The 16,331-nt window shown below is 68.2% G+C and overlaps 2 protein-coding genes across 2 annotated transcripts; both read right to left on the bottom strand.

Moving 5' to 3' along the window:
* Nucleotides 1-27: 27 nt before the first annotated feature.
* Nucleotides 28-4,729, bottom strand: CHLRE_12g502500v5 (uncharacterized protein). The gene is made up of 16 exons (XM_043068112.1): nt 4,541-4,729; nt 4,355-4,467; nt 4,057-4,229; nt 3,758-3,896; nt 3,529-3,622; nt 3,167-3,267; nt 2,907-2,967; nt 2,600-2,710; nt 2,062-2,277; nt 1,827-1,909; nt 1,660-1,702; nt 1,357-1,512; nt 1,120-1,211; nt 909-1,010; nt 626-805; nt 28-481 (listed from the first exon to the last, which is right to left on the bottom strand). Exons 1-16 carry the CDS (start codon nt 4,619-4,621, stop codon nt 295-297), a joined length of 1,932 nt encoding a protein of 643 aa, XP_042918255.1. The 5' UTR covers nt 4,622-4,729; the 3' UTR covers nt 28-294.
* A 48-nt stretch (nt 4,730-4,777) lies between these two features.
* CHLRE_12g502550v5 (uncharacterized protein) lies at nt 4,778-16,309 on the bottom strand. The gene is made up of 10 exons (XM_043068113.1): nt 12,307-16,309; nt 10,465-11,985; nt 9,383-10,205; nt 9,150-9,205; nt 8,840-8,932; nt 7,737-8,707; nt 7,414-7,504; nt 6,614-7,249; nt 5,937-6,473; nt 4,778-5,747 (listed from the first exon to the last, which is right to left on the bottom strand). Exons 1-10 carry the CDS (start codon nt 16,126-16,128, stop codon nt 5,178-5,180), a joined length of 9,120 nt encoding a protein of 3,039 aa, XP_042918254.1. The 5' UTR covers nt 16,129-16,309; the 3' UTR covers nt 4,778-5,177.
* Nucleotides 16,310-16,331: the final 22 nt, after the last annotated feature.

The raw sequence follows: 16,331 nt of genomic DNA, 5'->3' as shown, positions 1-16,331 counted from the left end.
GGCCGAGTCGCGCACGCTCATGTGAACTGTGCATAGGTTTTACACAGACGCGGTCAGGAAGTGACAGAGAATCACCTTATATGAACCATAACCCTGCCAAGTGCCCCTTCCAAAAGTGCAACCGTTGCAGTTGCGCGTCGGCCCCCGACGCTCGAACTGAACCGCGCCCCCATCCAGGCCGCCCCCGCCCAACATGGGCGAAAGAATGCTGCTACCACCCTAGACTGCATTGGATGCCGTACCAACAGACGGTAATCTACCACACAGCCTTAAAGCGCTGCTCTCCTGGACTTGTCATTCCCACATCCTGGGGCACTCGGCCAGGTTCTTGTGCATGACGCAGGCCGCGCCGCCTGGGATGTAGGGGTGGTGCACCCGCTCCCGGTGGCCCACCTTGCTGCACCGCACCTGCTCCGGGTCCCACAGACTCATGGAGCACAGCGGCAGTGGAGGCTCCGGCTCCGAGCCCTCAGCCGGAAGCCTGGGCATCGGGGGCGCGGCGGGTGGGGACAGGCCAGCATCAGCGACATGGACTAGGCCCACGCGTAGCGCTATGTGGTGCACACTGGTGGCGGCGGGCTAGGGCACTCCTAACCAGACCCCAAACACGATGTCATACGCGCACCTGTGCAGCTCGAGCAGCTTCTTAAGCCCGTTCATTGAGCTTTTGTACAGATCACTCCAGTCCATGGGCTCCTCCGGGTCCTTTGAAAGCGAGGGGGCCGTCGGGTATTTGGCCAGCTGTGCCTCACGCAGCTTCCTGCCGTATGACGCCATGCCGTCTGGATCCCCGCAATTAAGAAAGCTGGGGGGGGGTGTTCAGGAACGGGTGGGAAGGTGGGAACTGGGAAGGTTTGGAGGGGGAGCTGGTGCATGCCCTCATGCCCACACAGAGAAGGCGGACTCACTCGCGGTACTGCTCGTCCACCTCGGCGTATTTGGAGGGGTGCAGTCCGGGGTGGCCCTGCTGCATCCGCAGGATCTCTAGGACGAACTCAAACGCGTCCCACCTGCGCAGGAGGAGAGGCAGGTCAGTCTGATCAAGATACATGCGCACACAACATACACAGGCCCATTTTACACAGTACCCATACAGTGCCACCAGCCAGCCGGCCTCACTTTCCGTCCTCCTGCATGAAGGCGCCGCTCATGGTGCTGAAGATCATGTGCTGAGCCGCGCAGCGCAGGGCATCCTGCATCTCCTCGTATTTCTGTGGCGGGCGGCGGGAGGGCAGCGAAGGGGAGGGAGCGGTTGTATCAGGAACGTTTGAAGCGGGCCCTGGATCCAGGCGTCGAATCGTGTGCGTAAGCAACCTTCTGTGCCCTGCCCCACAGCCGCGCCCTATAGCCACTCACCTGTTCATCCACCGCCTCTATGGCCTCGTGCATGGTGGGCACATCCTTCTGCTCCACCCGCAGCGAGAACGCGCTCCAGTCCATCTCCGGCTCGAAGGGCTGCATCACCAGATCGCTCACCACCACCGGCAGGCAGCCCATCACCGCGACCAAAGCCTGCAGGTGGGAGGTGCGTGGTACAGCCATGCAGATCCAGCACGGCTGTGGTCTGAGGAGTGGGAGCATGGGCGCGTGTGCACTGGCGCAGTGCTGCAATGGCGTGGCGCGTTGGGAGTTGAAACGTGCTGTCGTGACGCAACTAACCTGTCGATGTCCGTGACCGCCTCCGGAAGGCGCCAGGCACCACCTGTGTAGAAGGGCCGCGTTGTGTGAGATGGCAATGGCATGATCTACTACCATCGCGGGCCTTTCGCCGCACACCGTACACCAGGGCACCTAGTCAGCACCTCAGAAGCCAAGAAAGGACTCACTTGTAGTTCAGTAGGTCGACCGGGTACTCCTTATTGCTGACAACAATCTTATACCCGGGCCGCTGCGAGTGGTGGAAATGGACCTGCACGCACGGGTGGGCACACGGCGCCAATGATTGCGGGCTGCGGGCAAGCAAGAGATCCGGAAAGGCATCGGCGAGCAACAGCATCGGGGCTTGACCTTGGCCCGGACCCCAGCCCCCAACCCAAGTGCTCAAGTCGCGCTGCTGCTCACCCACTGACGAGCGCCCTGCGAGTAGCCGTGACTGCGGTTCGTGGCGCAGTGGGGCCAGGGCTTTTCGGGGTCGGGCAGGGAGTGGTCGCCGCAGATGCGGCCGCTGAAGAGGAAGGTGCCGTTGCGAGGAATGCGCGGCGCCAGCGGGTGCAGGCCAGACATGGGCACAAAGGCGTGGCCCTGCTTGGCTCCAAAGTAGATGGGAACGACAATGTCCTGCATGTTAGAGAGGACATTGGGACGGTACAGACATAGTGTTAAAGAGCACACTGGAAAGACATGCCGTAATGTGTGTTCGTGTGCGCTTCCGCGTGCGTGACGAGGGGAGGTAAGCGGCAAGCGGCTACGTCTCATGGGGAAGCTGGCAAATGCGCGTGGTGCACAACCAGCATCTTTATATCTCGTTAAGGCCAAGAAACAGCAGCTGGCACACATTGGGCAGCTGCGAAGGCTCATCACTTCCTGCGCAGGAGCCCCTGCCTTGTCCTGCTACTCCCGCTCCCCCTGCGCAGCCACGCTCCCGTACGCACGCACCCACCTTGCCCACGCGGTGCGCCTTGCGCCAGCCCGAGCTGGGGTAGTCCTCTGTGAGGCCCCAGTGGTGCAGCCACGTGATGTTGGCCAGCGTGGCGTCCTCGCGGATGGCGCCCTGCACGTGTGGGGCACGTGGGGGGCACACATGAGTCGACATCTTGACGGCCTGGGGTCGGTCAGCCGCAGCTCGGCAACGCCGTCACATGAGGTTTAGGCTAGCAGCACTCGCCAATCCAGGCGGCTGGTGCGGTGGGCAGCTGGCCCGGCGTCCCAGCAAGTGCCTGCATTGGTTGCTCGTCTCCATCACTTACCGTCACTTCACCACGCCCTGTGTCTCCAGAGTGCAGGACAAAGTGTCTGTTGCCGTCGTATCTGCACGCAGCCAAGGGTTTGCACCGCAAGCAACTTGGAGTGCTGCACGTGAACCATTGCAAGGTGCGCAGCTGCTGCCGTGCCGCGCATGTGGGACGACGCCCGGTTGCGCATGCATCTCCCCTGCACTTCCAGGTGGTCCCCTCCTGCCTCGCTCCGCCACTGCGACAGGCCCCGGCTCACGCCCCGGCTCACTTACTTGTCAAACCAGGGCCACTTGCTCCGGATGTACTTCACCGCCTCCTGCAGCTTGTAGCCGTCGGTGGTGCTCCGCAACTTCACCGGGATGAAGAACCAATCCTGAGAGTTTGAGTGAGGGTGAGCATGGGAACACGTCAGAACTTGCAAATAGAGTAGGGCAAGCTGTCAGGCAAGGTCGAGTCGCATGGTGGTATCGGTGCAAGTACTGAAACAAGAGACCCGCCAGCGCACAGGCCTGTGAGGTGTACAGATTGGCCTCACGAAGAGCCAGACTAAACAGCTCCGAACGGCCCCATCTTGCTGCGTGTCGCAATGACCCAACCGCACAGGTACCAATGGCTCTGCCCTGGCGCGACGTACCGCCTCGTCGCCGTTCGCAGTGAGCGCGCCACTCCCCAGCAGCCGCTCCCAGAACACCCACGGTAGGCCGCGGTCAATCTTCAACACGTTGTACCTACACGTACGAGTGAATTAACACGCCCAACACTCCGCCTCATCGGGCTCCTGAACAGAGCAGCATCTGTGCCCTGGCACCTGTGCGTCTCCCGCACCCCGCTCTCCCCATGCTCCCGTGCCTTCCCCGCCTCACCAGCTGGACAGCTTGTGCGGTATGTCGTACACATAGATCAGCGGCCGCTTGCGCCGGGCCTCATACCCACTGCCCGCCAGCACCACCGGCTGCTGCGTGTCGGGGTCTAAGGAGACCGAGCAGTCGGACGTGAAGTTGCCTGCAGAAGTTTGCGGCGATGTGAAGTGAGGTATCATGGCGAGCGTGTCGTGTCCCCGTGTCGTGCTGAGCAACGTCAGTCATCATTTGGAAAGACGTGAAACGGGGTCATGTCGTGCCCCCCACTGAGCAACTTTGTCCACGAGCACAACATCTCTCACCCCGTGTGCACACGCATGCGCCGTACACGCACTTGCCCCGGCCGTTGCAGTCATTGAGACACGGGAAGGGCGCGCGCAGCTCGCGTGCCGAGTCCTGCCCGAAGGCGTGCAGGTTGCCTTTTGTGGCCTTCCGGTGGCAGTCCTTGCCAGACAGGGTTTTGGGGCAGTCACACCTGCATGGAATTACACTTGATGAGGGTTGTGGTGTAGAGGCCACCCACAGGAGACACACAGATGCGCGTGTGCCGCGGGGGCTGAACCAATCAAGGCACCCAGTGTGCGCACTTCGCGCACCCACCTGCCCCCTAGCTCCTCGTTGCACGTCGCGACCGTGTAGCATTCCTCGCTGCATACTCCGGGTTTAATGGTTGCATAGCCCAAAGCCGACTGGGACTCCGCAGCATCCTCCTCCTACGGGGGCATCGTGAGCGACCGTGTGCACACATGCACACGGGAGTGCAGACTTGGGACTCCCGTCGCCTACCTCTACAGCTGCTGAGCATGTGACAAGCGTTAGCACCAGGATGGGCAGCAGACAGCGCCACGAGCCTTCTTCTCTGCTCATTTCTTCCGGGCTGTTACATCCTCTCGCGCGCAAAAAATGATCAGTCTGCCGCTAGGCTTGCCATACGACTATAAAAGGCGGCACTTAAAACAAGTAATTTGGAATTGGCAGATCACTCACGGTGTGGCGAGCTGCTAAAGCTTCGCAAGTTCTGGGCTGTCTTTACAGTATTTGACGCAACTTGCCGCTTGATGAAAATGGTGTTTGCTCAAAAATGCAGTTCGCTGTATGAAGCCTCGCAAGGGAAAGCCACTCTCTATGCGATGCTCCACGCACACATGGCACCTTGCGTCCCCGCATGGCCCCTTGCCGTGCGCCTGAACAACGCCTTTGACGGTCCGTGCCAGCTGTTCCCACGCTGTGGCGCCGCAACATTCATGCTAAGACTACGCATGACATCTACGTACATCATTCTGTAACACTGCCTTCTGCCAACACAACGCAACGCAAATCTTCGCTACCTACGCTACCTTGCCTCGCGGCTATCCCTGCCATCCTATCTCCCTGTGCCTAGGTGCTCTAGCACTCCCCTTTCACATGAGGATGGGCTGAGACGCTACAACATCCCATACTGCTTCAGCAAATATGAAATAACCTCCGCACGCCGTCTGAGCCCCCGGTGTTCCCGGGCATCCGCAGCCCCCGCCCCCGCTACGCCTTTGTCAGCGAGCACCGCCTGCAGCTCCCGCACCAAGTGAGGCATCCAAAACGCCGCACCCGATGCTCCAGCCGCCGACTCCACCCCCGGCTGCTGCATCCCACGCCTGGACACGCTCACGCTGCCCGTTGCATCATCAGGGCCGCGCAGGCGGTCCAATAGGGCGACGAAAAGCTCCTGCTTCGCCTGCAGCTCCAGAGCGGATTCCGCCTCTCCAGCCTGGTCCTCATCCGAGTCGCCTCCCGCCGTGACCGGTCGCCCCGCCGCCCTTGCGCGCATCGCCCCTCCCTCCGGGCCCCGCTGCGCCCGGCCCTGTTCCACCAGGTCTGCTGGCTGCTGCCTCAGGACCGCACCTCCATTAGCCTGCGGCTGCGGCTGCTGCGGTGACTGCACTGCGGGTCGGCGAGGGGCGTCCAAGTAACCCTGCAGCGCGCCCTGAAGCACTTCCGCCACCGCAGCCGGTGGCACCTGCGAGGAAGGTACATACGGTACACACAGATGTCCGTACGTGATTCGAGTACATGAACATAGCGCATGCGGTGCGGTGTGCTGCGGGCCAACACATTGCCACACGTGTCGTAAGTGGCGACACGACACGCCTGCACCCCTCTCCCGGCCTGGCACAGGACTCGCTCACACACAACGCCAGGCTCGCACCTGCAGCGCAGTCAAGACTCGGGCAGCGGTTGACAGGCCCGGCACACCCCGCCTGCCCCCGGCGCGGCCGCGGCCCGGGACCCCTGCCGCTGACGTGGATGCGCCGCCGCCGCCGCTGCCGCCGCTGCCGCCGCCGCCGCCGCCGCCGCCACCGCCGCCCGCACGGTCGCCGGACCGGGGGCTGCGGCTGTCGGCCAGGGCTGCCAAGCCCAGTAGCAGCACCCTGCTCGTCACAGTCGACAAACCGTCCTTTAGCGGATCGTCCCGTGGGCCCAGCTCCGAGAATGGGATGGCTGTGGAGTCCTGGAAAACGGCCTTGTCGCCGGAGCGTGCGAAACGGCGGAGTGGCAGGTCTGTCGCGACGGCGCCCGCGGCCGCAGCCGCTGCGTGCGAGGTTGGAGCGGGAGGGCAGTCATCAGTGGCTGCTGCCTGCCATTCGGCGCCTGTCACGCAGGCGGGCAGCGGCGGTCCCGACCGCGGCGGCGGCAGGGGCGGGATGTCGGCGAGGAGGAACCCCGCGATCTCCTGCAGCGTGACCTGTCGGGGTCAAGAGAGGCGCGGTTGCAGCGGACTGTCAGCTTGATTGGTTAAATCGTAGCGCGGCTGCGACTGGCTAATGGCAGTGCTAGCGCAAAGCCCTGCCACTGATGCGCCTCGCCGCCGCATCTGCCACCCACCGTTTCCCACGTCCTGATGGGCATCGGCACCCGCTCGTCGCAACGCAACCTCGGCCCCAACGCCTCCGCCGCTGGGTGCATGCACAGCGCCATGAGCTGTGTCAGCGGCGCCACCACGTCGCGCGCCGGCAGGTCAACCAGGTGCTGCAGCGACCGAAGCGTCACGCCCATCTCCCGCCACCACACCGGCGCATACAGCCGCAGCAGCAGCTCCGCGGCGGCGCCCCAGCACGTGCGGGCGCGCGGCAGCGGCCGCGCCTGTGCCGGCTGGCTCCGCGCCGTGCCACGCGGCAGCCGGGGCGCTGCGGCGAGCGCGGCTGCAGCAGCTGCAGCTGCGGATGCGGACCCGGCTGGTACAAGGTCGTCTGGGCGGTGCCGGGCGACATGCCGGGAGCGGCGCTTGCGTCTCCGGGTGGTGTCCGCAGCAGCGTTGGTAGCAGCCGCAACTGCAGCTGTTTGTGTGGCAGCAGCTGCGCCGCTTTGAGCACGGAGGCGGCGGGAAGCGACAGTGCCGGTGCCCGTGCCGGTGCCGGTGTGGCTGGCGCTTGCCGCCAGCGCTGCCTCGTGTGCCTCCAGTCGCCGCTGCTGGACGCCGTAGGACAGGCTGGTGGTGCACAGCCGGAAGACGCCGGCGCGCTGCGGGGCATTGGAGCGGGCGGCGTGTTGTGCTAACCGCTGAGGCGAGCGCCGTTTTGTGTGTGGTCTGGTACCGAAATGCAGATTGCACATAATGGCGTGTCCTAGCAATGTCGGTAAGCACACTAGCCGCACGGCGCACTTGCGTGTTGCACTCCACTCACCACCAGGCGGCCAGCTGCTGGCCCCAGCGCGGGAAGGCCCACATCCCGGGCCGCCGCCGCCGCCATCACCGGCGCATACAGCAGGCTGCCGCTGCAGTACGCAAAGGGCGCATTGAAGGCGTATGGTATTGATTACTCGTTGGATGACACTGACCGCGATACAACCAATGCCGTACAGCCCGGATCACGACGGTGGCAGGAAGCGATTACGACAAGTGCAAAATGAGATACACGCACACGCGCGTCGTTCCGCATCGCAGGCACTGTCCTGCATATGTCCTGCCTTGTGCTCTTTAACACACATTAAGCGCGCACGGCCCTACCGGAAGCAGTTGTCGGCGGTCTTGTACAAAATGCCGCCCAGCAGCGGCGCCACGTCAGCTGGCAGCAGCGCCGCCGCCAGAAGCCGCGGAAGCCGCCGCGCGGCGATCAGCCCTGCGGGCCAGCGCCGCCACGCCCGGAGCGCAGAGGAGGAATCCGTGGCGCCCATGACAGCCGCAGCCGTCGAGGGCATTACCAGCGAAGATGTGGCGCCAGAGGAGGAGCGCGTGGGGAGGCCCGGGACCCAGGCTGCCTGGGCTGAGGGCGCCAGGGTGAACAGCCCTGACGCCGCAAACTCCGCGAGCAGGTCGCGAAGCAGACCCGGCGTGCTGCGGAGGCGCCTCAGCACAGCGGGCACGCGCCTCAATGCGGCGCCGCCGGCGTTGCCGCCGCCGGCGACAGCGCCACGCGGCGCGCTTGCCTGGCGGGGTGGCCGCGGCGGCAACAGCTCCGGTGGCCCAGCACCCCGCTCGCCGGGCAAGCCGCCGCGGCCGCCGTTGGCCTGTGCCCCATGATGAGCAACCCCAGCCCCAGCCCCAGCCCCACCAGCTGCCGCTCCCACCCTGGCTACTAGCCCGCCTGCCGCGCCCTCGCCCACGCGGTCGCCGTCGCCCTCCTGTCCTTCCTCGCTAATTTCCGCACCGCTGTCCGCCGCCTCCCCCTCCTCACCACCACCATCTCCATCCTCACTGCTGCTGTCATCATACAACGCCGAGTCTGAGTCCGAATCCGCTTGTGCATACGCATCCGCGATTAACGCCGCCGCCTGCGCTACCAGGTGCCCCGCCGCAGGCAGCGGCGCCCCGACGCCCGGCTCCACATCCGGTCCGCCTTCGCCTCCGCCGCCGGCAGCGCCGCCAGCCCCTGCTCCTCCTCCGCCGCCACCGGCGGCGGCGGCGCCAGCAAGGGCGGCGGCGGCGGCGGCTCCGCCCCGCTGCCCCATTATGGCCGACATCAGAGTCGAGTCCATCAACTGCATGAGCACAAGGCAGCATTGTACCGTTCAGGTGCCGCGGCAAGCTCAGGTACTGCTGCTGACACTCAACAGCATCGCACAGGCCGTGTCTGACGCACGCAGCCAACGTGCCTAACCCAAAGAACTTGCCTGCATCAGGCTCGCCAGCATGTCGCCAGCGCCGGCCGCCTCGCGCTCCGCAAGGGGCCGAGTGGCATCGTGGGCGTCGTCCCAGGGCACGGCCTGCATTACCACGCCGGCCACAACGAAGTCTGGCTTGTCGACGACTGGGCGTCAGCACGAAAGCACACACCTCTTGTACGGTAGCTAGCGCAGGACGCGCTTCCCGGCACACGAGAGCACGGCTTGTGGTTGCTTTGGTGCTGATCGTGCGTCACTGGCTACTAGTCCGTCGCGCCGCCCTGCCATCGCCGCGCCGCCCCGCCATCACAATGCTTACCGTGAGCTTGCTGAAGTACAGCATCTGCCGCAGCGCCAGAGCCATGTCACCCTCACCTGCGGGCGGCGCATCCGTTGCCACACACGGTACTCAGCGCCAGCAGGAGCACGGGCACGGCACAGCACACACGGCCTGCAAGGACGCACACGTGCCCGTTCCTAATGGAACATTGCAGGCTTCCGCAAATGCAGGCGCAGCCGGCGTGTCCTCGCCCAAAACACAGACAGCCTTACCGATGAGCGGGTCTGCCCGGCCCAGCGAACCCAGCAGCAGCTGCCGCGCCACAGCCTCCACGGGGCTCAGAGCCAGCGGCGCCGACAGCATGGCCCGGTGCAGGAACACCGGCGGCAGCGCCCGCATCACAGACACAAGCGCCGCCGCATTGGCAACATCCGCCGCCCTTGATGCGCTAATAGCGGCGGTGGCTGCGGCCGGCGCCGCCGCAGCCGGGGCGGCGGCTGGCGCCGCCGCAGCCACCGCCGCCGCCAGGGCTGCGCCGAAGCCAGCGGGCAGGTTGATGCCGGGCGCGGGCGCCTCCGCCACGTCTGGGCCGGGAGCGTGCGCGGCGGCGGCCGCAACGGCGGCGTCGGGGCTGGGAGCGGACCTGGAGGGAGCGGCCGTCACCATGCGTGCCATGTGTTCGATGTGCGCACAGGCCCACAGGAGGGACGGCAGGCCGGACACCGTCATCCGGAACTGCAGCTCGGGTTCGCGCCGGACCGCAATGCCTGTGGACGTCATTGCCGTTGCTGGGGCCGCGGCACGGCCGGTGGTGTTGGCGTCCGCGCCTGCTGGCGCTGCGGCCACAGCTGCTGCTGCGGAGGAATCTGCGGCAGCTGAAAGGCCTCCGCCCGACGGGCCCGCCATGTTGTCTTCCGTGACTCCGTCCATGGCCGTGGCAGCATCAGCCGAAGCAGCAGCATGCGCGTCTGCTGCTGCTGCTGCTGCTGCTGCGGCTGCCGCCGGCGCGGTGCTGCTGACGACCTCGTCGCAGGTGCCGTACGCTTTCAGCAGCAGCTCCGCCGCCGCGCCCGCCTGGCCCTGCTGCACCAGCACCTGCACGCCATGACACGACACGACACAACATGACACGACACGGCGACGATACGGCATGACACGACACGTCAGCCCCACGGCAACACGCATCAGCATGATCGAGTACGTGGCTGTGGCACCGTCCTCAACTATAGCCGGCAAGCCACGCAGCCTCCCCCAACATCACACGTCCTTGCCAACCCCCAATCACATAGCACTCCCTCCCTGCCTGCCAGCCTGCCAGCCAGCCTGCCTGCTGCCTCCAGCCCTCCCCACGCACCTGCGCCACCATCACCGCAGACGACAGACGCGGCCGCACATCTGCGATGCCCAGGACCACGTCCACCGCCCGCCGCTGCACCTCCTGGTCCCCGCCACACGCCGCCATCAGCGTCGCCAGAGAGGCGCGCCACACCTCCTGACAGCCCGGCGGCCCGGCGCCGCTGGACAGCTCGTCCGCCAGGTCCGCGTCCTCATCCGCGCCCAAGAGGGTGGTAGCCGCAGCGGCGGCTTCGCCGTCCTCGTCCTCGACAGCCTCAGCCTCGGAGTCGGCCGCGGCGCCTTGCAGCGCGGGTGCTGCGCTGCTGCCAGCGCCAGCCGAGCTGCCGCCCGCCGCGCTGATGCTAGGACCCGCGCCGGCGCAGGTGCTAGCAGCCCCAACGCCACCTGCATCCGCGCCTGTGGACGTCGATGGCCCTGCGCCGTCCAACCGCCCGGCCGCTCCTTCGCCCGCGGCGGCATCGACCTCGGCGTTTGCGGCCGATTTCAAGTTGAAGAAGTGTTTAATCAGCCCCTGCTTGAACAGCTGTGCTAGCGACGACAGCCGCTGCCCCACCTCGGCCCTGGGCTGCGGCGCGATGGCGTCCAGCGACACCACTGGCGCGGCCGGCGAACCCGCCAGGCCCACCGCCGCCAGCACCGCGCCGCGCGTTGCCGCCACGCCACCGACATCCCCCTGTAACAGCCTGGGCAGCAGCACGGCGTTCACCACCTCGCGCATCAGCTGCACCAGCACCGGCTGCGCCTGGAACACGCGGCAAGGGTGCGGCGCCGCCGCCCAAGGCCCGCCGCTGGCGAACTGCGACGCGGCGGCGGCGGCGGTGGCGGCGGGGCTGAAGCTGGCTGTGCCGCTGGGCGCCCACGACCACAGCCAGCGCACCGCGCGCGTCAGCAGCCGCACCTGCCGCTCCTCCTGCAGCCGCATCTGCAGCTGCTCCGGCAGCTCCACGTCCAGGCCGTCCAGGACGAAGCCGGGCGGCAGTGGCGGCGGCGGCGCCGGCTGGCCCTGCGGCTGGCCGTGCGGCTGGCCGGGCGGGTGGCCGTGCGGCTGGCCGTGCGGCTGGCCCTGCGGGCCCGCGTGCGGCGGCGGGATCCCCTGCAAGATGGCGTCTGGCAGGAGCTGCGCGGCTGGGAAGTCCGGCGGCAGCGGCGGCGGCGCTGGCGGCGCCTCCAGCGGCGGCTCCACCGCTTCCATCGCCGCGGCTTGTGCCGCCGCGGCGTCAGCATCCAGCTGCATGCCCTCAACCTCGGCTTCCGCGGCCGCCTGGCCTGCTGCCTGATGCTGCGCCGCGGCCGCCTCGGGCGCAGCCTCCATGCCCACCTCCCCCCACGCCTCCGCAGGCTGCTGTCCCTCCTGCTGCTGTCCCTCCTGCTGCTGCACCTCCTGCTGAGCCACGAGGTCGTCCATCAGCGCGTCCGCCTCGCCGTCCCCGGCCTCGTCCATGTCGTCGTCGTCGTCGTCGTCGTCGTCCAGGGGGCCCGGGAACTCCTCCAGCTCGCCCATGCCGAACACCCACAGCGGCTGTGTGCCACACATACACACACAGGCACACACAAACAGACAGATAGAAGACAGACACACAGACAGACAGACAGACACACGCGCACACAAAGGGAACACAATTTCAGTGTAACACGGACACGTCGTTGACCTTCGAGCGTCCTGCCTGCCGCGCATCCCGTATCTTCCCCAACAAGCCAACCAGCCCAGCACTGCGGGCACGAAAGCGCACGCGGCACACGCCCACCGCAGCCCCCCCATTCCCCAACGCCCCCCTTCCTAGCCCCCCAGCCCCCAGCCCCTCACTCCCCGGCCCCTCACTCCCCCACTGCCCCATCCCACCTGCACGTCCAGGAAGTAGATGCGGCTGCCCGGCACGTCCTCCAGGACCTCCATATGGTTGCCCTCGCCCAGGCCCTCCCACTCGTCGGGCCCGCCGCCCACACCGCCGTGGTGCTCAAAGCCCTCCACCGGCGGCAGCGGCACCGCCCACGCCGCCTCCTGCGCAGCCGGTGCCTGCTGCTGCTGAGGGCCCAGCGGCGGCGGGGCCAGTGCCTGGGCGGCAGCGGCGGCGCCTGCTCCGTCGCCGCAGCTGACTGGCACAGCTGCCGCGGTGCCTGCTGCCTCTGCCGGTCCCCCGGCGGGCTGCTCCTGTTCCTGCCCCTGCCTCGCGCCGTTAGCCTGCTTGGACGCGCCCTCCTCCCTCCACAGCAGCGCCGGCCGCGGCGCGACCGTCACGCTGCCGTGGAAGGGCAGCGCGCGCACCCACGTGCTCCCCGCGCCCGTGAGCGCCCACAGCCGGTCCAGCAGCGACGCCCGGCCGTGCGGGCAGCCCACCCGCACCGCCCGCAGCAGCCGACTGGCGGCGGCGGCGCAGCCGCTGCCCAGCAGCAGCAGCGCGCACAGAGACGTCAGCGCCTCGCGACATGCCATCACCGGCTTAAGCAGCTGCATGCGGGCCTGACGCCGTGCAACGCGCCGGCGGGCTGCGGCTGCGGCTGCGGCTGCGGCAGCAGAGTCTTTGCCGCTGCTGCTCTCGGGCACGTCCATGCCCTCGCCTGCAGCGTCGGGCTCCAGCTCGGGTTCAAGCTCGGGCTCGGGTTCGGGCTCGGGGAGGAAGCTGTCAAGCATATGCAGCAGCGCCGACAGTAGCTGCACCTGCATCGCCTGCACCTGCCCCGGCGACGGCGTGCCGGCGCCGCCGCTGCTGCTGCCAGCACCGCCAGCACCGCCAGCACCGCCCTCCCCGCCAGCACCGCCCTCCCCGCCAGCGCCTGCTGCCGCAGCACCAGATGCCTGCGCCTGCCGATCGCCAGCCCCAGCCCCGGCCCCCGCCACGGAACCAGCACCGGCCCCAGGCGCCGCCTCCAACGCGGGGCAGCCGCCACGGCGCCAGCAGGCGCTGTAGCGGTGGGTGCGCGCGGCCGGCAGCACCTGCCTGCTTAGGTACTCGTTCACCGCAGAGGCGCACTCCGAGTCCTCCTCCACAGCGCGCCGGTCGTGGCTCTCAAGCGACCGCTTCAGCGACCGCAGCTCAATCTCCGCCTGCAGCCACGCCCGCCGCCAGGCGGCGGCGCTGTGCGGGTCACCGCGCTTGCGCCGCCGCCGGCCGGTGTCGCCGTCGCCACCAGCGCCACCTCCAGCGCCGCCGGCGCCCTGACCAGCAGCGGCGGCGGCACCGTCCAGCACACTGTCGCTGTCGCTGTCCGACGTGTCGTCACTCAGGAAGTCATTGTCGCTGCCGGCCTGGGCTGCAGCCGGCGGCGCCAGGGGCGGCGGCTCATCGTCGCCGGCCGGCACGGCCGCGGCAGCGTCGCCGGCGGCGGCGCCGCCGCCTTCCTGCTGACCGCCGGGGCCCTCACCTGGCGGCGCGGCGGCGGCGGCGGCCTGGACGCCGTCATCACCCGCTGCCGCCGCCGCCACTGCCGCGGCCGCACCTGGAGCGCCGGGCTCCTCAACCGCCGCCGGCCCCGCTACCGGTGCCGCGGGGTAGACCCTCGGCCCAGGTGCGCCCACCGCCGACGCCGGCGCGGCCTGAGCTGCACGCCCCAACCTCAGCGCCTGCGTGACGTGCGCCATCGCCTGCGTGACGCGCAGCCGCGCGCGCACCACCGATCGCGCCAGGTCTGCGCGGCGCTGCTTAAGCTGCCGCCGCCGTGCCACCCAGTGAGCCGCCAGGCGCTGCAGCCCCACCGCCGGCCGGCCAGCGGCGCAGTCAGCAACCGCGTCCAGAAACGCCCGGGTCAGTTGCGATGGGCCGCCCAGCAAGACGGCGTGGTTGCCCGGGGAGAACACGCCGACGCCGCCCAGTCCCATACCGCCAAAGAACCCGGCGTCCTCCATAAATGGAGCCATGGCGTCGCGGAGGCGGCTGGCCAGCTGTGCCGTCTCGCTGTCGGCCGACGGGATGGCGGCAGCGACAGCGGCAGCGTCGCCGCCTCCGGATCCACCCACATCTGCGTCCGAGCCTGCCGAGCCTGCCCCCGACCCAGATGCCTTTGCACCCGTTGCGCTTCCACCGGGTCCTGCAACCCCTGCCGCCGCCCCGTTCGCTGCACCCGCGGGCGCCGTTGCTGCCTGCGCGCCCGGCGCCGGCGCCGGCGCCGGCGGCTGGACGGCGGGTCCGAACTTGGAGCGCCGCCCGCCACCGCCCGCTGCCGCCGGGCCGTCACCGGCGGCCGGCGGCCTTACCGGCCACGTGTCTCTCAACCTTCTGCCCTGACGCGGCGGCTGCTCCTGCCGCTCCTGCTGTTCCCCCGGCGGCTGCAGCTGCCGCTCCAGTGCCTGGAGCACCGGCTCCGCAAGCGCCCAGCCGTGGCGCGGCTGGAACATGCCGAGCAGCACCCGCGCCGCGCGCGCCGGCAGCCCGCGCGCCAGCAGCACCGCTGCCAGGGTGGCCCGCGTCACATCCGCCAGTGTCGGCACCCACAACAGCTTCGCCACCCGCTCCGCCTCGTCGTAAGCGCCGGCGTGGGCCAGGGTCCCCGCCAGGTGCCCCAGCCAGTGCACCAGTGACTGAGACACGGAGTCACGCACGCGGCTGTCGGGCCAGGCGACAGGCACGGGGCCGCCGCCGTGGCCGCCGCCGGCGGCTGCGCCGCCGCCGGCAGGCGGCACGACCGGCGCGGGCGGCGCCATCGGAGCCGCCGCCGGCGCCATCAGATCCACAGCCTGTTGCTGCTGTTGCTGGAGGAGCTCGGGTCCCAAGTCCAAGCCCAGCGCGGCGGCCAGCATGACCCCGCCCGCGCCGATTGCGGCGCCGCCAGCGGCGGCACCAGCAGCGGCGGCGGGTGCGGCGGGCGGCACCAGCGGCTGCGGCCCGCGCGGCAGGTCCATTGCTTCCAGCTCCGCCACCGCCTCTGCCGGCGTCAATGCGCCCAGTAGCGTTGACTCACACACCAGCATCGCGGCCACTGCAGTCGTCCGCAAGCATGAGCCAGCCCCGGGCGGCGCTGCGTTCGCGGCCGGCGCGGGAGGAGGAGGCGGCACGCCGGCTTCCGCCGCGCCTTGCATCGCTCCTCCGGGTCCTGCCCCTCCTCCTACTCCACCTCCTCCCTGAGCCTGGCCTGCCTGGTGCTGCTGCGGCTGCTGCTGGTGCCCTGCCTGTGTGCCTGCCAGCGCTGCGGCCGGCGGCGGTGCCCAGCACACGCGGTGCAGCAGCAGGTGCCGCAATTCGGGCAGGCGCTGGGCAGCTATCGCATCCTGCACCAGCCTCGCTATCAGGCCCTCCGGCATATCGCCCAGCACGTAGACGTCGCGAAGACGGGGCCACCTGGAAAACGCATGCAGGAAGGCCGAGCGGCCGGGGGCAACGTCCGCAGCCACTGCCGCGCCCGCGCCCTCTGACGCCCCTGCCCCAGCGCGCCCCTGAGCAGCTTCCGGCAGAGCTGCTGCGCGGTCGGCCTCGCTGCACAAGTCGAGAAAAAGGAACTGCTGGAGGTGTGGGAGGTGAATACATATGTTCTCGCGGCTTGTGTCGACGGCGTGGCGCAGCGCGGACGATGTCGCCCGAAATGCCAGCACGTCAGCAGGAGATAGGTACACATGAATGATGCGGTGCAGCAGGTCCTGGGGTATTTCCACGAGAGGAGATGGGCTGACGCTGTGTTGCGTGGGGAAGCCGCTCGCGAACCTCTTCGCTGCTTTGCGTGGCCTTTCCTCCATTTTGAAACGTCTATCAGGAGCTTTCAAGGAACCAGCACGCCGCCCATTTCACGCCGACAGTCGCGCAACAATCTTGAGGTGTCAGAGCTATCGGACACCCTATGGCGAAACAGTACAGCTATATAAATGTTGATAGAGTGCGAAGTCATGATACGCGAAACGGGCGTTGCGGCTATCGGAGTCGATCGTGCCGAACCCTGGGC

Source organism: Chlamydomonas reinhardtii, chromosome 12, assembly GCF_000002595.2.
Source record: "Chlamydomonas reinhardtii strain CC-503 cw92 mt+ chromosome 12, whole genome shotgun sequence".
Lineage (NCBI taxonomy): Eukaryota > Viridiplantae > Chlorophyta > Chlorophyceae > Chlamydomonadales > Chlamydomonadaceae > Chlamydomonas > Chlamydomonas reinhardtii.
The sequence above is the reverse complement of the archived record's forward strand: the minus strand, read 5'-3'. Positions and strand labels throughout refer to the sequence as shown.

What these genes read in the sequence shown, in the direction of transcription:
- CHLRE_12g502550v5 (XM_043068113.1), bottom strand. Translation starts at nt 16,128, where the DNA reads ATGGAGGAAAGGCCACGCAAAGCAGCGAAGAGGTTCGCGAGCGGCTTC. An exon ending in ACCGCCGACAACTGCTTCCG is followed by an intron (nt 7,505 to 7,736) that starts GTAGGGCCGTGC and finishes TGCGTACTGCAG; the next exon opens with CGGCAGCCTGCTGTATGCGC. An exon ending in CCATCAGGACGTGGGAAACG is followed by an intron (nt 6,474 to 6,613) that starts GTGGGTGGCAGA and finishes TGACCCCGACAG; the next exon opens with GTCACGCTGCAGGAGATCGC.
- CHLRE_12g502500v5 (XM_043068112.1), bottom strand. Translation starts at nt 4,621, where the DNA reads ATGAGCAGAGAAGAAGGCTCGTGGCGCTGTCTGCTGCCCATCCTGGTG. An exon ending in CGCAGGGCGCTCGTCAGTGG is followed by an intron (nt 1,910 to 2,061) that starts GTGAGCAGCAGC and finishes CCGTGCGTGCAG; the next exon opens with GTCCATTTCCACCACTCGCA. An exon ending in AAGCTGCTCGAGCTGCACAG is followed by an intron (nt 482 to 625) that starts GTGCGCGTATGA and finishes CCCGATGCCCAG; the next exon opens with GCTTCCGGCTGAGGGCTCGG.